The sequence below is a fragment of the Chaetodon trifascialis genome, chromosome 9 (genome assembly GCF_039877785.1).
Source record: "Chaetodon trifascialis isolate fChaTrf1 chromosome 9, fChaTrf1.hap1, whole genome shotgun sequence".
Taxonomy (NCBI): Eukaryota; Metazoa; Chordata; class Actinopteri; order Chaetodontiformes; family Chaetodontidae; genus Chaetodon; species Chaetodon trifascialis.
This window is the reverse complement of record NC_092064.1, coordinates 4,283,531-4,300,333: the sequence shown is the minus strand read 5'-3', so window position 1 is coordinate 4,300,333 and position 16,803 is coordinate 4,283,531. Positions and strand designations below refer to the sequence as shown.

General features: G+C 41.5%; 1 protein-coding gene across 1 annotated transcript in view; it reads right to left on the bottom strand.

The window, feature by feature from the left end:
* The window catches only part of ulk2 (unc-51 like autophagy activating kinase 2), a 36,834-nt gene that overhangs the window by 16,531 nt on the left and 3,500 nt on the right, over nucleotides 1–16,803 (bottom strand). The window contains exons 2-5 of the mRNA XM_070969868.1: nucleotides 15,280–15,372; nucleotides 15,033–15,074; nucleotides 3,686–3,718; nucleotides 1,609–1,645 (exon numbers count right to left, since the gene is read on the bottom strand). Coding sequence (XP_070825969.1) covers nucleotides 1,609–1,645; nucleotides 3,686–3,718; nucleotides 15,033–15,074; nucleotides 15,280–15,372 — 205 coding nt within the window. The remainder of the gene's footprint in view (nucleotides 1–1,608; nucleotides 1,646–3,685; nucleotides 3,719–15,032; nucleotides 15,075–15,279; nucleotides 15,373–16,803) is intronic.

Below are 16,803 nucleotides of genomic sequence, written 5' to 3'. Positions count from 1 at the left end.
AAAGACATTTTGATGATGTATCTTAAGTTACTATATGTGGAATAGCTGTTGCACATCAATGCCAAAGATTTGACCAGATGACCAGATTGACTGCATATATTCTGGAGCTTTCACCCAAATCACCACATGTGATGTGACTGAAAAGGACTGGAGCTAAAAGTTCTGGAAGAAATCTAGTTAGTCTTGACTTACATTTTCAAGTCAAACTCTATTTCCAAGGTCAAGAATGAACCTTCAAGCTCAATTCTGAATAGAATTAAGCGCAATAGGTATCTACCAATAACAGACGGTATCTTATCACTGAACCACAAGCACATATAATCTGTAAACAGCAAGTATTTAAGTCATAACGGTAATGAAACACATCTTTCTTACGCAAACTCTCTTGGGCTTCATCTGTGTTTTATATGATGACTCACAAGAACTTCTTACAAGTGTTTGAGGAAAGTCTTTCACTCCCAGGATTACAAGGGTTATGGATTTAATAACCCTGTCTATCATCCTCACTGTTAAAACATAAGTATGAAACTTGACATTCTGGTTTTCTCACTTGTAGCTTCACGCCCTATCTGTCAGAGTGAGGCATCCTGAGGCTGTGATGTCTCTGACAACATAAAGATGGAGATAACCCAGTTCCCATGCAAAACCAGTGGTGGGACAGTAAAGCTAGAGGGAGTGAGTTTGTTGGCTTTTGTTTTTTACTGGTGTTAAAATGCTGCATCTCAAACTTGATGAAATCTACAAATTCTAAAATTCAGGCCCAAACAGAAGACTGGATCACATGTGAGGGACACACTAGACATACATTACACATTTAGATTGTTTTATCCATCCATCCATTTTCTATACAGCATATCCCTTTCGGGGTTGCGGGGGGCTATCCCAGCCATCAACGGGCGAGAGGCGGGGTACAAGATTGCCAGTTGATCGCAACCATTCACAGTCACACCTAGGGGCAATTTTACAGTCACCAATTAACCTAATGAGCATGTATTTGGTCTGTGGGAGGAAGCCGGAGTACCCGGAGAAAACCCACACAGGCACGGGAAGAACATGCAAACTTCACACAGAAAGGACTGACCCGGGAATCGAACCGGCAACCTCATTGCTGTGAAGCACGTGCACTACCTGCTGCGCCACCGTGCAACCCTGGATTGTGTTATGTTCTTCATTATTATTTCTTGGTACCTGGGGGCTTCTGATCCATGTAAAACAGAACTTCCAAACATCACTTTCACTGTCCATTATGTATCACTTCAACTTAAGCTAATTTCTTGCTCTACAGCTACAAATGCTAGTGTTTGTTCTAAACTATCACAGTGGCTTAAACACTGTGCTGACGCTCTGAACTAGAGAGTGAACCCTTTGTACAGAGCTGTAGTGGTTCCCATGCACATACAGACTTGCATTAATCCATCCATCACTCATAGAAAATAAATGCACAATCACGTGCACATATTCCCCACACCTACACTCATCAGAGCTGCAGTCACATGGCGTTTCCTCTCCTGCGGTATGAGTGAGTGTTTTACTGTTTTGATGAACAATCTCTGTGTGTACACACGTGTGTGTGTGTGTATTTGTCAGACAGATTAGTGTGATGCTTACCTTGCAGATAGTCGGCAAGATCACCTCCGTTACAGTACTGTGTGTGGGGAGATGAAAAATCACTATCAGTAACAATTAAATACAGTTTCAACAATGCCAAGCTGTGAAGCACATTTTGGTCTTGTGTGCGTGTTTGAGAGCTTCTGTGTGTATGTGCACAAGGTTTTGTTCACATCCTTGCGCAGATAATCAAAGGGTGACCAAGTAACTGCTGAATGACTGCAGTTTCATCTGTGCTGACTGCAGTTAGTTCTCAAGAGGGACAGCAAGAGAGGACAGATGAGGCTGGTGTGGTAGCTTAAAGGAAACTAAGCTGCTGATTGGATAAGTACAGGCAAACACTGAACTGCCCACTTCCACTGCACGGGGAAAACCCCCGCTTGCTTCACCCAGGTCTCAGCTTCTAAGGTGAACTTCATGAACAGATGGGTCTATCATAAGATTCAGTGCTCCTTGATATACACTCTCTCAGTCTCTGAAACTCAACCTGGCTGAAATCTGGTGACTGCCACAGCATATTAACATAATTTTAAAATTCTCCTAATCATCCATTGAGTCCTTGCTTCCTCTGCTGAAGAATATGCATTCTTCATGTTTCTACACTCATTTATTCAGCTTTTTTCTTTGCCAACCATCTATTCATTTGTAACCTTTCTACTAGTGATGGACACATTTACAGAAGCTGTGAAAGTGCAGCGTGACACAACATAACACTTTGAAAGCGCTGCTAGACACCACTGAGAAAAAGATACCTAAACATAAAATTACTGCAGCTGCTCCTTAAACAAGAAGCTAGAAGGCACAAACACAACATTCCTCCCTTTGTCAATCACACCACCAAAAAAATAAATAAACCACTGCTGCTTGCTTGTCATGAAGCTGAATTTAATTCTGGCTTTGCTGATCTGCATCCAAAGCACTGGTTGACTTCAACTTCATATGAAGAATTGTACAATTGTATTCCCTTACAATTTACACGGAAGGTAACCGAGCCCAGTTAAAACTATGCCTGTTACTGTATGCTGGCAGAATGCTGGACTAAATGTTCCAAGACACACATCTCCCTTCCCTTCAAACATTGTTGCAAGAAATGAATTGTGGTTTTTACCCTCCAGACTGAGTGTTCAAAGGGCACCGTATTCTTTTCATTTGGATTAGACCTGGCTCAGGGCATTCCTCTCTTCATAACACTTTCATCCGATACATCCACCAATGTTTGAGTAAGACAAGCTTTTTCCTGCTAAGCAAAACATGAGGCATCAGCATTGATTCAGTCAGACTGACATTCACACTTCAAAGCACAGCAAGGGCATTACCCTCACAATATCCCTTAAACCGTTGGATAGCTGAAAACTGAAAATATGACCTAACCAAGAAAAGCCATTTCTCTGAAACAAATTGTGTTCAGCCTGTGGAAGCTCTGGAAACATGATGAAAAAAAGAAACAGTGTAATGTAGATACCCTCATATTAATGTAACCTGGTCATACAACACTTGATCCAAACAAAATTCCAAAGTATTATTAGTGGAGTAGACTGTAGAGCTGTCTAAACATAGGCCACAACAAGATTTTAAGCAAATGCTTTCGGGGAACTTGGTTCCTAGAAAACAGAGGGGTGTATTTTCAGTCAGCAACTTGCTGTCATGATTTGTTTTCAGCCCTGCAGTCAGCTGAGACTGTTGCGAAATGAGTGGAGAAAGTTGGGGAGAATGCCAAGAGTGAGGTTTGTCATCAAGCTAAGAGACACAATATGAGGGAAAACAAGAGGAAAATAGATGAGAGATGATTGACAGGGAGGCGGAATGACACCAGTGAAGCCTGCCAAAGGGGGAAAAATACATGCTGACTGCCAGTGTCAGGGGTAAACCAATGAATGCTGAGAGTACTGTTCTGAAGCACGTTCATAATGATTTATGTCATCACTTACAGTATGTTACTTTCAATAAATTAAAGTGTTGTCAAGTACGTAAACAAACATAGCAAACAAACACAGAACACAAACTCTTCCCAACACGAGTGGCAACACATGAGGAGGATACAAGTTCTGACCCCAGACAGTCTCGTTTGTATGCTTACCTCCATGACCAGGAAAACAGAGTTGGGTGTTTCCTGGAAGAAATGAGACACAGAATCAGTTACAGAAGTCATTTATCCCGAAGCAGCTGTCAGCTCAACCACACAGCCATTAGAAAACAGCCCTGTGAAAAAGTATGTACACAACACCACCTTCTGCTATTTTTGACAAGCATGCTATCCCTGAACATGTACTCTTGTGTCATGAAAATATTTCTCAATGCATATGACACAGGTAATAGTAATATATGCTGCACAGGCTCAAGTCACAGAAAAATGACCCCAGTCAACATAAAGCATTGTACAGACATCAAACATACTGGCAAAAGAAGCATGACGGGACGCGCTTTAGTCAATGAACTGAGCTGAAAATCAGCGGTCATGTAAACATGTGTGTGGTATTTGAGGAAATACGCTTTAGGCAAAAACTGTTATTATGTTCATGAAATTAAATTTTCCAAGAAATGGAAGGGTCTTTATGAAAATGGCAGTTAACTGTGAAGTGTTTAATGCTGAAGGGACAATGCCAAAGGAAGTGGTTAAATGTGTTCCAGCACATTTGCTTTGCGGGAAAAGTTATTTACCATGCATGATCCATTGTTACGCATTGTTTTTTAGACAAGTCAGGAGGTCCAACTACAACAAACTGCAAGAAATCCCATATCCTAACGACAGCAGTTGCTCCCAGTACTTGCTTACTGTGTAAATGAAAGGGTGCACAAGTCATAGCAGTGCTTAAGATTGTATCTGACCAATCAGCAACATTCCCCCATAGTTCCTGGACTATTGGAAAGTGCTACACCCTGTGCAGGGTCTTTTTGGGGGTCAGAAACTATGACAAATAAAATAAATCTAGACCCTTTTTACTGTGGTTAAAGCCAGGTAAGGTGCGCAAGTTCCCAAAAGGTTCATGAAAAATCCCCAAAGTGTAAATGAGCCAACTATTTACTAACTGTCTTAATGGAAGCTGTATTGTTGCAAAAGTTTCCACTAAACAAATCCAATGTAATGTGACATACTTCAGGGCTGAAACATTTAGTTGCCAAATCTTTCCATGTTTGCCAAATAAGAGGATTTGCTGCCTTTAACTGTCATATAGTGACAGTAAACTGAATATAGGAATTAGGAGATTCCCCCTTGGACTCTGGAATAATTTTCCAAAATTTCTCATGATATTTATCTACAAATTAAGAAAATAGAAAATTCCTAATAGCATGGGGTAAGTACACATTTTGTTTGCTGAGTAATGTCATTGCACATATAATGAATGGAAATGAATCAGAGAGAGATGAGACTGACATAAACTTCAGCACCTAGCAGCATTTCTAGCTAGCAGAACAGAAAAGAAGAAAAGCAGTGCAGTATTTTTCACAGCCTTCAAATCCTTCCACATGTAAACAAGTACTGGGTGACCGTGGTGTGACCACTAGCTACATGCGAGTCACCTGACATGTGAGCCCAGGCTAACACGCTTGTTTGTTTGGTTGGTAAAGTAGCTCAGTCTTTTCCAGCCCTACAGTGATTTCTCCAACTGGAGCAGGTGGTGGTGGGGGATGGGCCACCAGTATCCATTCTGACTGTATGTGAGTATGTGTCTATATGTGTGTGTGTGCATGTGTGCGTGTGTGTGTGTGTGTGTGTGTGTGTGTGTGTGTGTGTGTGTGTGCGTGTGTGTTGAGGGGTGGGCTATGGGGGATTACATAAGGACGTATTCTGCTGGTCAATCTGGAAGAGGGGGGATGGGGGTCATCACAGGGCAGAGGAATAAGGGTAACGCATATGTCACTGTCCTATCATAAAACACACTGACGTAGATGCTCGTGATGACTGACCATCATCACTGAACAACACTCTTACACAATCACAAATTTGAGAGTCCACTCCCCACTGTCAGAGCAAACGATCAGCAAACAGCAGTGAGAGCACTTCTAAGAAAACCTGCTGCCTGGAGAAACATTGTGTTTTATTCAGTGTGTGTTTTTGCACTTTCACATGTTGTCTCTGGCAGCTGCAGCTGCCTCACTTTAGTTTGTTTCCTAATTGCTAAGAAGTGAGATGAATTTCAAGAGGCAGGTGGTGACAGCAGCACATAGGGCAGCCTTTGTTTGTGAGGACTTAGAGGAAGTAGCAGCTCGCAGTTATGAATGTGGCAGCTGCTCGAACTGTTTACAAGAACAAATGTTTTCTAGAAGGTACTGTTCACACATTGGCCGTATCTGATATAAAAATCAGAGGACTTTGAACATTGATGACTGGGCTCCAAAATGCTCCCTTGCAACACAAAATATTTCCAACTAGCTGTGATATAAATAGCCCCTTCGTCATCATAACCTTGTCACACTGGTTAGAAGCTGCTTCACAAGCAACCCCATCTGGAGGCTGGACGGGAGGATGAGAGGATTTTATTATCTTCACATATGAAAACTGACAACGCAATACACACAGCACTGAGAAGTAAGTGGCACAAACACAAAAATACTCCAGACTGTTAAGAGTCAATGTGAGCCAAATCAACACTGTGTCTGGTTAGTCCTTCAGTTATTGCGTCACACTCCAACTCCAGGAGTACAAGGTTATGTAACAATATGGGGGATGGGATATGGCCAAACTGTAGAGGGTGGAGGTGGGGAGGAGAGTTTGTGAGTGTGTGGTTGTGTGTGTGTGTGTGTACTGGGGAGGGGGGAGGTTAAGCATTTGTGGAGATCGGGCGTGCTTTTGTCACGCAAGCAACAAGCGTAATCCAGGGTATTCTGAGTAAACTGGTGTCATTTGGGAGTTAAGTCTGTGCTTTGACATAACAGCACAAAATGACAGATGACTGCCAGCAACAGCAGCAGGAAAACACTAATTATATGATGAGGACAAAAGGTCGGGTTTGCTTGTTGGGTAATGTGGGGAGGTTGTTTATTATTTTGTAGGTGTACAATTTGTTATTACAGATATGCTGTGCGTGGCCACGTACCGTAAACACACTGCTGATTCAGTCAAGCATGCAAAGGAACAGGACATCCCATAAAGGTGCACTTGCCTGCCAGACGTCAGGCCATGTAAGACACAGCACTGCTGCATTTTCACATGACTGCTGTGACTGTGTTTGCATGTACTTTAAAGTGCTGGTCAAACATGTTGCACACTGAGCACATGTTCATGGCGGATGATGTGTGGCGTGCCTGTCAGTGCCTCAGTGAGCAGCAATTGTCTTCACCTCTGACTTTCTGTCCCTGTCAGTTAAATGTCTGGAAAGCAAACTTCTGTAAAGGAATGTGGACGGACAGCAGGGAGGTTCATACTGCAGGTTTTCTAGGAAAACTCACTGAGCTCCAAGAAAAAAAACCCTGAAAGTATCCAAGATCGTGTACGGCCCCTTTCTTCTTTTCAGACCCCTTCACGTCAGTCCTCGATACCTTGTGTAATTAAGACACACACATGCACACGCACGCACACACGTGGCTGGGGCCCCTGTCCAGACTAGAACACAATGTTCCTCAGGAGCGACCTCAGCTCTTGTGAGGATTGGCTGACAAACCAAAACATTTCATGAACAAAGCTCCACCCCCCTCTTCCTGTTTACACCAACATAAACTTTTATCTCCACAACTTCTTTATGCTTCTGTTTGTGTCAATCACAGAGCCAATGAGCAGCAGTTAAACTGGTCCCACAGCCATTATTGTACCCGTTCATCTGATGAAGTGCCTCATGCAAACACTTGAATTTGGGGAAACTGCTTTTAGTTTTGGTGCTGTACAAACTTAGAAAATTTTACGACACACACTAAAACTTAACTCAATTCTGCCTTCAAGTCAATTTACAACCATGATTCCAAACTACTCCACTCTTAATTTAAAAGTTGTGGTTTTCTCTTTAAATACTTATAGTATTTATTGTTTTAACTGTACTCTCGACGTCATTTGAAATGAATGACTGACATTTAAATAAAGGCTGACTGAATGAATGAGTGAATGAGTGAGAGAAGGTTGTGCAAAACCGTTATGTGTATTACATCACCTACAATGTGCCGCCTCATATGAAATTTAAATGGCAGATTCATATGTTCATTCAGAAAGTCCACCTTATAATTTTGATGCATGTGAATGTTCATTCTTGACCTTAAAAATAGCAGTTTGGCAAAATAATCTTACCTACTCAAAGCTCACTTCCTAGCTTTTTCTGGTGCTTTCAACTGCATCTCACAGTCTTCCTCAGTGGACAGAGTTTACTCAGGAGGAGACTACTCGGATCTGCTGAGGAGTGACGGGGTAGCCTCATGTAGATCTCATGTAGATACAAAACCAAATAAGCCAAACACTTAACTACTACTACTGATTTAAATGCAAATTTTGCAGCATTTGGCAGCTGGGGAGAATTTCAAATTCCAGCCATGTCAGATGAATCCAGATTAATGATTCTTACAATGTTTTCTTCCAAAAATCCAAACAACAAAGCTGTAGTGTGCAGCATGAGTGAGACAGAGGAGAGACACAGGGCACCTTATAATTAGACCTGTCTACCTCACACTGCGGCAGCTTGCTTAACATTAACAGCTCCATGAAGGAGGACAGGGACCCGCTCAGCTGTGTGTTTAAGACTGTCATTAAAAGCAGCAAACGAGCAGAGCTCCTCTCAACTACTGCGGGAAGAAGGACCCGCAATCTGTCATGGTTGCACATAGTGCCACATCCAGCCCTGCAGTCTTTTGTTAATGCGCCACTATTCAGAGAGGCAGGCAGGTGGTTGGTACTTCTTTACTCACTCTCACACAAGCAGCCTGAGGCTTACTGCATTCACAGAAACTAGAAGAGTCCATACAAGTGAAAATGTATAAAGCAACATGTCAGATATCTAAAATCTTTTTAAAGCTTTATCCTACCCGTCATATTTTCTGATAAAGCTAACTGAGTGGCATTTGCATTTGCATCAGTGTGCCTTACATTTTCCATCTAACTCTAATTACCACTTTAAGTCTTTGATCATGGAAAATCTGCAGGGCTACAAAGTCCTGAGAAAGAACTGTGATTGTTTTCTTTTGTGCATTCAGCAAAGAACACACAAAGTGCTGAGGTAGTATGGTGGGGTGTTAACGTATTATGTCACAATGTGATGTTGAGTGAATGAACACCACTCCATTGTGAAACTTAATCAAACATAGAAAAGAACATAAGCAGTTCTACTCAGTGTTTATTCAGTGTTCTGGCCAACACAATGGAGTCTAGTCTATATGGTGCTGGTATACACAGTAGCAAGAGCAGTGTGAGTAGAAACATAGCCAGCTATGGTGTGAGTTTGAGTGGGTTTAGAAGCAAAAGAGTCAAGATTATAATTCAGGATTGGATTTAAGATTAAATAAAACAATGAACTACATGTGAAAAACTGTTCCATGTCTGAAGCTAACTGCGCTCCCTGGAACAGATGCTGATAGAACCAACACTGAAAAGCATGACAGCACCAAAATAGATAGATATCTAAGGGCTTTGAAGATCATATTTCACATTATTTTCTTTATTGTGATAATCCTACTGATTCAGGGCTTGTTTGGGTTGAACTCCTCCTCCTGCATATTGCCATCTGTCAAATGCTTGCTGGCATCCTGCTACAACTGATACTACAGCCACGCTGGCAGCTCTGTGAGTCTGTGTGAGCGCAGTGGTGCTTTCAGGCAAACGCCAATATCAGCATGCTAACATGCTCACAATGATAATGCTAACACGCAGATGCTTAAAGGGTATAATGATTAGCATGTTCCTCGCCATGTGTATAGTTTTGCATGTTACAATGCTTACGGTTGCTACGTTACATTTGTCATTCATTTTGCAGGTATCTGGTCAAAAGGCAAGATAAGGCATTAAACTGACAAAAGTCAGAGGATCACCAAAGTGATGAAAAGAATTATCTGCAATTGTTGAAACATTTCATTCAGAGCCACAAAAGTAACTCTCATGGAGGATGTAGAGGAAAGGGCAGGAGGACAGGGGAGGATTCATCCTCTGGGAACCCTGAATGTCTGTACAGAATTTCAAGGCAATCCATCAACTGGTTGTTGAGACATTTCAGTCTGGACCAAATTGGTGAAATGACCAACCAACTGACCCTGACCCCTGTTTGGACTTGGCCTTAAAATTAGACTCACTGCACAGTCTTAGAATTAGCTTGAACTCTATTTCCTTGGCCTCAACCTGACAGCTGACACGCGTGTCAGTGCCTGCAACCCTGAACTACAGTTGAGCCACTGCATTAACAGCATCATGCTTACCAAAAGGTCAAAGACTCTCACCATCGTTACCCTTTATGAGGCTCCTACTGACGCACAGGCTTGCCCTTTCCGAGCAGCCATCAACTGTCAGGAGGCCTCTGAGTAACTACACAAACTGTATACAACAGACAGGACAGAGGGCTGGGCTTAGAGGTCATTATTATCAGACTTTAAATAGATAACCCATATCTTGTTGGCAAAGGCAAGAACCTCAGCAGACTTTTGGTACATCTGGGTCAACATTTCAGCTGGTTTGCAGGTGTCAGGTACTCATTAACTCAAACTCTTTCAAACACACCTTAACGTATCTACCTTTTTCATTCTAACAGCGCCTACAGAAGTCCAAGACAAGTCTTAAAAAGACAGTTACAAGATCTATATAGAAACTAGGCATGACTAGACAGTTGCACAAACCAAGTCTTGATGCATTTCCTGCCCTGTTGAGTAAACCCAGTCATGCAGCACGTGGTTTTAACAACAGCAACAGCTGATGAGTCTGGGAAAGAAGGCAGCTGGGGATGCAAGAACGGATGATAAATGGTAACATGGGAAAAGAAAAAATGGAAAAAGTGAGCTAAGTATACTAAATGAACACGGAATGGAAAGACTAAAAAGAAGGAAAGAGAAGTGGCAGCTGCCAGTTGGTCTTGGTTACCAAAGGGCTGCAACACACCAGGCTCTATTGATAGTCACCAAGAGAGGAAATGGACACCATTACACTGGCTACCAACAGAGAGACCAATACTGCAGGGGACGGAAGAAAGAAAAGCCAGCTCGTATGAAAAACAGAGAGTGAGACACTGTGCATGAAGCTTTGCTGGACCAGCCCAGTGGATGCTTTTGGCAGCAGAGGGAGAGGTTTCAGAAAGCAGGCAAACAAAATCAAGAAACAAAGAAAGGAAATGCATGATCAAACTAATTCAAAGCACAGAACTGACAAAGTGGGCTTTGAGAGACCGTGAATGCACCAACAGCAGCAGTATTTCAGTGTCTGTCTGGACCAAGGTGTTCCACTATGTGTTTCTGCTTTTTGGGTAGTTCGTTATCTAAACCTGGTGAAATAAATATTGTTTTCCTGAAGGATTCAAGTCAATTAATACAATATTGGCCAAACATAATCAAAATACAAATAATACACCCCTGATTGTAAGACTTTTATTTGTCACATAATCAGCCAATACTTTATTTTGATGTATTAATGGAATACATGTGCATCAACAGGTCAATAGCACTCTCCTGTTTGTCTTTTCAACTTGAAGCTACTCCGTCCAAAGGTAACAATACAGAACGTCTCCACTGGTTGAAAATAACCCCTCTAAAAGTGAATATTATTTTTGCTTTTTTGGCAGAGATTAAGCAAAAAAGAGAGCCAGGCTAGCCCTGTTTTCAGTCTTCATTCTAAGATGCCTGCTGGCTGAGCGATATGAGAGTGGTGCTGTAAGAGCTGTCTCATCTAACTAAAATTTCCCAAAATGCAAATGATCCATTTTGGCAGGATGACATAAATCATTTGGACACCCAATGAAATCACCTTCCACCACCATGACTTCATACATTTTAGTTATGACTTGAACCATTTATGTCCTTTCTGCTTCTCCCTGTAAATAAATACATAAGCTGTCTCTTAATGGAGTCACTCAAGTTTTCTTCTAAAGCTAATTAACCTGTGTGATTGCTTGAGAAATACTTACAAACCAACAAACACAGCTGATTGTGTCGAGTGTGAAAATCAAGAACCAGCTTCTAAAAGGACACTGTGTGTTTAAGTCTTGTCACTGATGGAAGCCATCTCTTCGACTGCATCCTGCCTGCTGAGTTATGACTGGGCTCCTCAGCCATCTCCCTCTGGAAAAGGTTATTACATCAGCAGAAGTGATGGGGGGCTGAGGAGATGGGTGGAGGAGTAGAAAGGTGGTTGGACTGAGAGAGGCTTATACAAACACAGGAAGTACCATTACTATGTGGGAAGTGCTTCATCATCACTTCAACCGTTTCTGCCTCACTCCCCATTTCTCCTTTTGGAAGTACACTCCAATGTAAGAGATTTTTATAGCCAATTCAGGGCATTACAACAAACACGTCATTTCTACTTTATCTGACGTTTCAGACAGAAAATATAAACAGGACATCGGTTTGAAGAGGGAACACGTTGAGATTTTTCAAAACTCAACGAAACCATAGCCTTTGTAATTGTGTGTTCACGCAGTGAGAAACATGATTAAAAAGTTAGTGTAAATACAGTAATTCCATGTTGATTGCTGCATTCACAGAGTCCCTGTCCTCTTCAAATTTTATCTGAAAATCCACAAAAACAAACATCTGCTTTAGCTTCAGCTGTGAAAAGCCAATCACAGCCTCTCACAACACCCACCATCACTCAGGAACAAGCAACCCATCTCTGTGTGTAGAGCATTTAATAACGACTAACCACTAAAGCACTGCAACTGTATAAACACCAGGACCAGTGATAAATGCCAGAGACAGCAAGCTTTGAAAAATATCGTCTAATGTTTTGCCTCCAACAATGAGGATTTTCATAACACTTTTTTTTAATCCACCGGGATCTGAAGACAGTTGTGGCAGGAATATGTGATATGGGACTCTGCTAGATGCCAAGGGCCAGAGGACAAAGGGGATTTGAGCTGTGTTTGTCCTCATTTAACAGATGAACATGGGCCTCAGATGGACATCAGCCAGACTACCTTAAATGTGACAGTGGAAGTATTGAAGTATGATCCTTTGTGCATTTGACAGAATCAAAAGTACTAAAGCTATAAAAAACAGCTCTACAACATAAAGATTGTGTAGGCCTAACATTTAGGAACAGTAATAATAATGCTTATTACTATCAATATTATTACAAATGTGTTCAGTATATGTTTCTGTACCAGCACTGTGTGCACATTGTAATAAAAGAAAATCATATGTGTACCTTGGACTTTTTTCTCATTTTTGTGTTGTATCTAAAGAAGTATCAAGTATCGCTTTTCCTATTAACATTGTATTGAAGCTGAAAACTCTGGTAATGTGTCAACATCTGACTGACAGTATGGCCTTTCAGATTCAGTAAAATGCACTCTTTGCCACTGAATCATGTTTCGTACTTCGTACCAAAAGCATTCAAAAGATTGTAAAATCTATTCTTAGAAACGCATGAAATTGCAGCTTCACATCCAGCTCTCTGCATTCCCAATGTGCATACGAGCCATGGAAAGGCTGTTTGATGGGTGCATGTTTTGAGAAGCCATGTCTCAATGATGATGGACAGATCAACTGAAGAAGTATTGCTAAGCAGTCACATGAGCACACATGAGAACTGTGTAGAGCAATAGACTCTAAAGCCTCCAGTCCACCGCTTATATGCAATGCTGTATTCTGCAGGTGCCCTTTTCTCAGACAGCATGTTTATCTGTACATGTAAATTATCCATCTCAGACTGAAAGACTTTAGCTGTTGTGCAGATGCCTGCAGATGAATACAAACACAGCAGATCTGTTCACCAGGGCTGAGCTAATGACAAATATCCACTTGAAATCAACTTCAGACAACTTGAACGTTCATGTGTATATAGAAAACCAGACAAATTACAGCTCACATTTAGAGAAAATAAATACATTACTGTGAGACTTAAAATTACTTAATCATTGTTCTAATCATTACACTTGGAGGTGGAATTACATTTGGTAGCAATTGTAATCATGGTAATAATGATGAACTGCTGGTAAGTCACCTCAATTAAACATGTGAAGCAGAAGATATCAGATGTAATCTGGCTCTCAGCTAATTTTATGACTCCACAGACTGAGAGGACAAGCTGCTGCTCAGCCCTGAACGTCCAGAAATCCTGAATAAAGGGAGTAAAGGGCAAATCCAGTATTTTTAAATCTAGGCCCCATTTTTACATTTTTTGGTGTCTAAATTACGAATAGGTACAAAAAGTGTGAGTGTTGGTCCAGTAGATCGCTGCCTCAGACACGAAGCAGGCTGCAACAGCTGCAACATAATCCTCCATCAAAGCATATTAAAACACCAAAGTCACAAAAAGGTCTATTTCTGTAGAGATCCTCTCCATAATGTTGTCAGACACTTAGAATAACAAGCTGAGTCTGGCAGCAGCAGAAACAAGCACGTTTAATGAGCATACTTAGGTGGGTGCATTTAGCCCCAAGGATTACACTGCAGCCACTGCAGCCCCTTTCATGTCGACCAGCTGAGGCAATCTACTGGACCAATTCCAAAACTTTGTGTACCTATTAGTCATTTATATGTGGACATATGTAAAACTAGGACCCACGTTTAAAAACAGCAGAATTAAGATACTGATGTAATGATCTGCGAGCATTAGTTGGGCAGGACTCAGTCGCCGTTTAACTACAACATACTATGCTGGAAAGCTAAAGCTGATTGGCATTCAAACTCATGACTGCATTGCTGTTTTTGAACATTATAAAGACTTTATCTTGACTAACTTTAAAATACCAAAACAGTACAGAGGGATATTTCTGTATCTTTTGATGTATGTACAAATACAGGTTGCAGTGTATGTCTGAAAGTGCCTGCTAACATCACTGATTCTGCCCTTGACTTCGTGGGGTGTAAGTAGTTGCAGGCAGGTTGTATTGATGAGACATTTTATGTTGTAACACGGTCAACTGTCATTATGCTGCTTTCTGGCTCAAAGTCTGCATTGTCAGGTTTGTAGAAGAAGCTGTGCTTAGACGGACTTTGGAGAGGCTACACAGCAGAACCCTGACAGCCACACTGATGGGATTGAACCACTACAATAGTATGACCCTGAATCAGCCGTCTGTGTCGAGAGAGAGAGACAGGGGGTAGTCTTACTCAGCACTAAATTGAAGGACCAGCCAATAGCAATATTGATCCTCTTGACAACCATAAGAGATTTGTGGATGTAGATCCATTTCACTCAATTCAGGTGTTCATCACTTGCTCCATAGATAGACAAGGTCTCAGACAAACCTGTCTGTCTGCCACCGAAACACTCACAGCGCAAACACACTCAGTAGAGACCAGCAATACTAAAAGTTAGTGATTTTCTATTAAGCTTACATCCATGTGATTCAGAAAAGATAAAAACGTACCTGAACATCGTAAAGTGCCACAATGTTTTCATGCTGCAGCTCCTGGACAAAAACAGAAATGAAAAACCAGATGCTTCAGCAAGGAGATTAACTATGCCACAGCACAGCAGCTAATTTCACTGACGTGTCTGTCAGGGAGGTCCAGGCCCCTGTCTGCCAAAGGCGCAGACTCACAGGAGGTCAATGTCACATCATTCTTTAAGTACACTGAAGAGATGCGTGAGAGGCAATTAAGTGTCATGCTCACCTTCAGGATTTTGATTTCCTTGCCAAGGAGGATCTGGGACTTGGACAGGTTCTTCTTATTAATGCTCTTGATGGCCACTTCCCAATCTGTCTTCTATGGAACACAGAGAGCAGGATGGAGAGGAAAGAAAGATTGAAAACAATTTAAATAACAACATGGTCCCAATGGTCCTGGACAATGTCCCCCTAACTCTTATCAAAGATATGTGTTTGTCACGTTATTAAATGTATTGCTCCTAAACCATTCTTTAAGAAATTCAGTCTGATATGCACGTTTTGATTCAGTACGCCTTGTTCACAAGTCTATGCTACAGCCACCTGCTGATTTCTTCTTAAGCTGGCAAATTCCTACATTTTCCAATTTGACATTCAACAAACAGGGAGGGAAGTGCGTGAACTTGTTGCTGTCAGGAGAGCATACAGGTTTGTAAATACAGCTCGGTCATGCTTTTCCCCCAGGATACCGTTTAGTCGAGATGAGTGAAGTCCTGTGGATCCAGGCTGTTTCAGTCTGTGAGATGTACATATTAGCAGACAGCAAATAGTTACACTCTTTAAATAGTTACTGTGTGAGAGAACACATTGGCTTATTTTCTCTCAAGCTAATGTTTAATTTAATAAACGTGCAATATCTCTGGCAGAGGTGGTATTTGTGTCAGACAAGGTGGAACAGCTCCACTATCCAACACTGCAGGACAAAGGGTTGAAATGAAGTATCATTTACACACATTTTTTTCCATAAATGTCTAACTAGTGAAAACTGCCTATCAGAGTTTCACAGAACCCAAGGTGACATGATGGTTGTTTTGTCTGACCAACAGTCCAAAACCCAAAGGTTGACTACCATGTCAGCAAAGAAAAGCAGCTAATGTTCACATCAGAGGTGTTCAAACCAGAGAAAGTGGCATTTCTGTTTGCAAAAATAACTCCAACAATAGATTATAAAAATAATTGCTGATAAATATTAAACTAATCTATTAAATGACTTATTGTTTCAGCTCTTGTTGGACACCCTAAAGTCAGCCAACCCTGATTGTAGTCTGTCCCCTTTTCATTTCTAGTGGATGAGCTGCATTGTGGCCTATTAGGGAAACTATGAGGAGGAAAACTGTTATCCCTGCCACTGACACTAACAACTAAATAAAGATGTGTTACATTAAAAGTGGCCAGTAAAATAAATAAATGTTTTCTGCACCCGCACTTGAAATGTTTTGCATGGCATTTTATGTAACTGTATGTGTGTGCTAAAAGTCAAGCCTGGCCTAAATTACATTGCCACTATCGCTGTGTGAGAGCTGGCTGGAACGACAGAGGAAATTTTATCCGTCCCAATAACACTGGGTCACTTGGGTTTCTGACAGTTCAGCCAGCCTATTGCACTGAATGACATGCTGAATGACGAGGCACTCAGATGACAGCTAGCCAGCCTACTTAAACTAAAAGCTCAGTGAGAGGAGAGGGGCCTATTTTTTTCCCTGGGCTGAGATAATGTTTCCAGATGAGCTGCTGGAGCAGGTATAAAAAG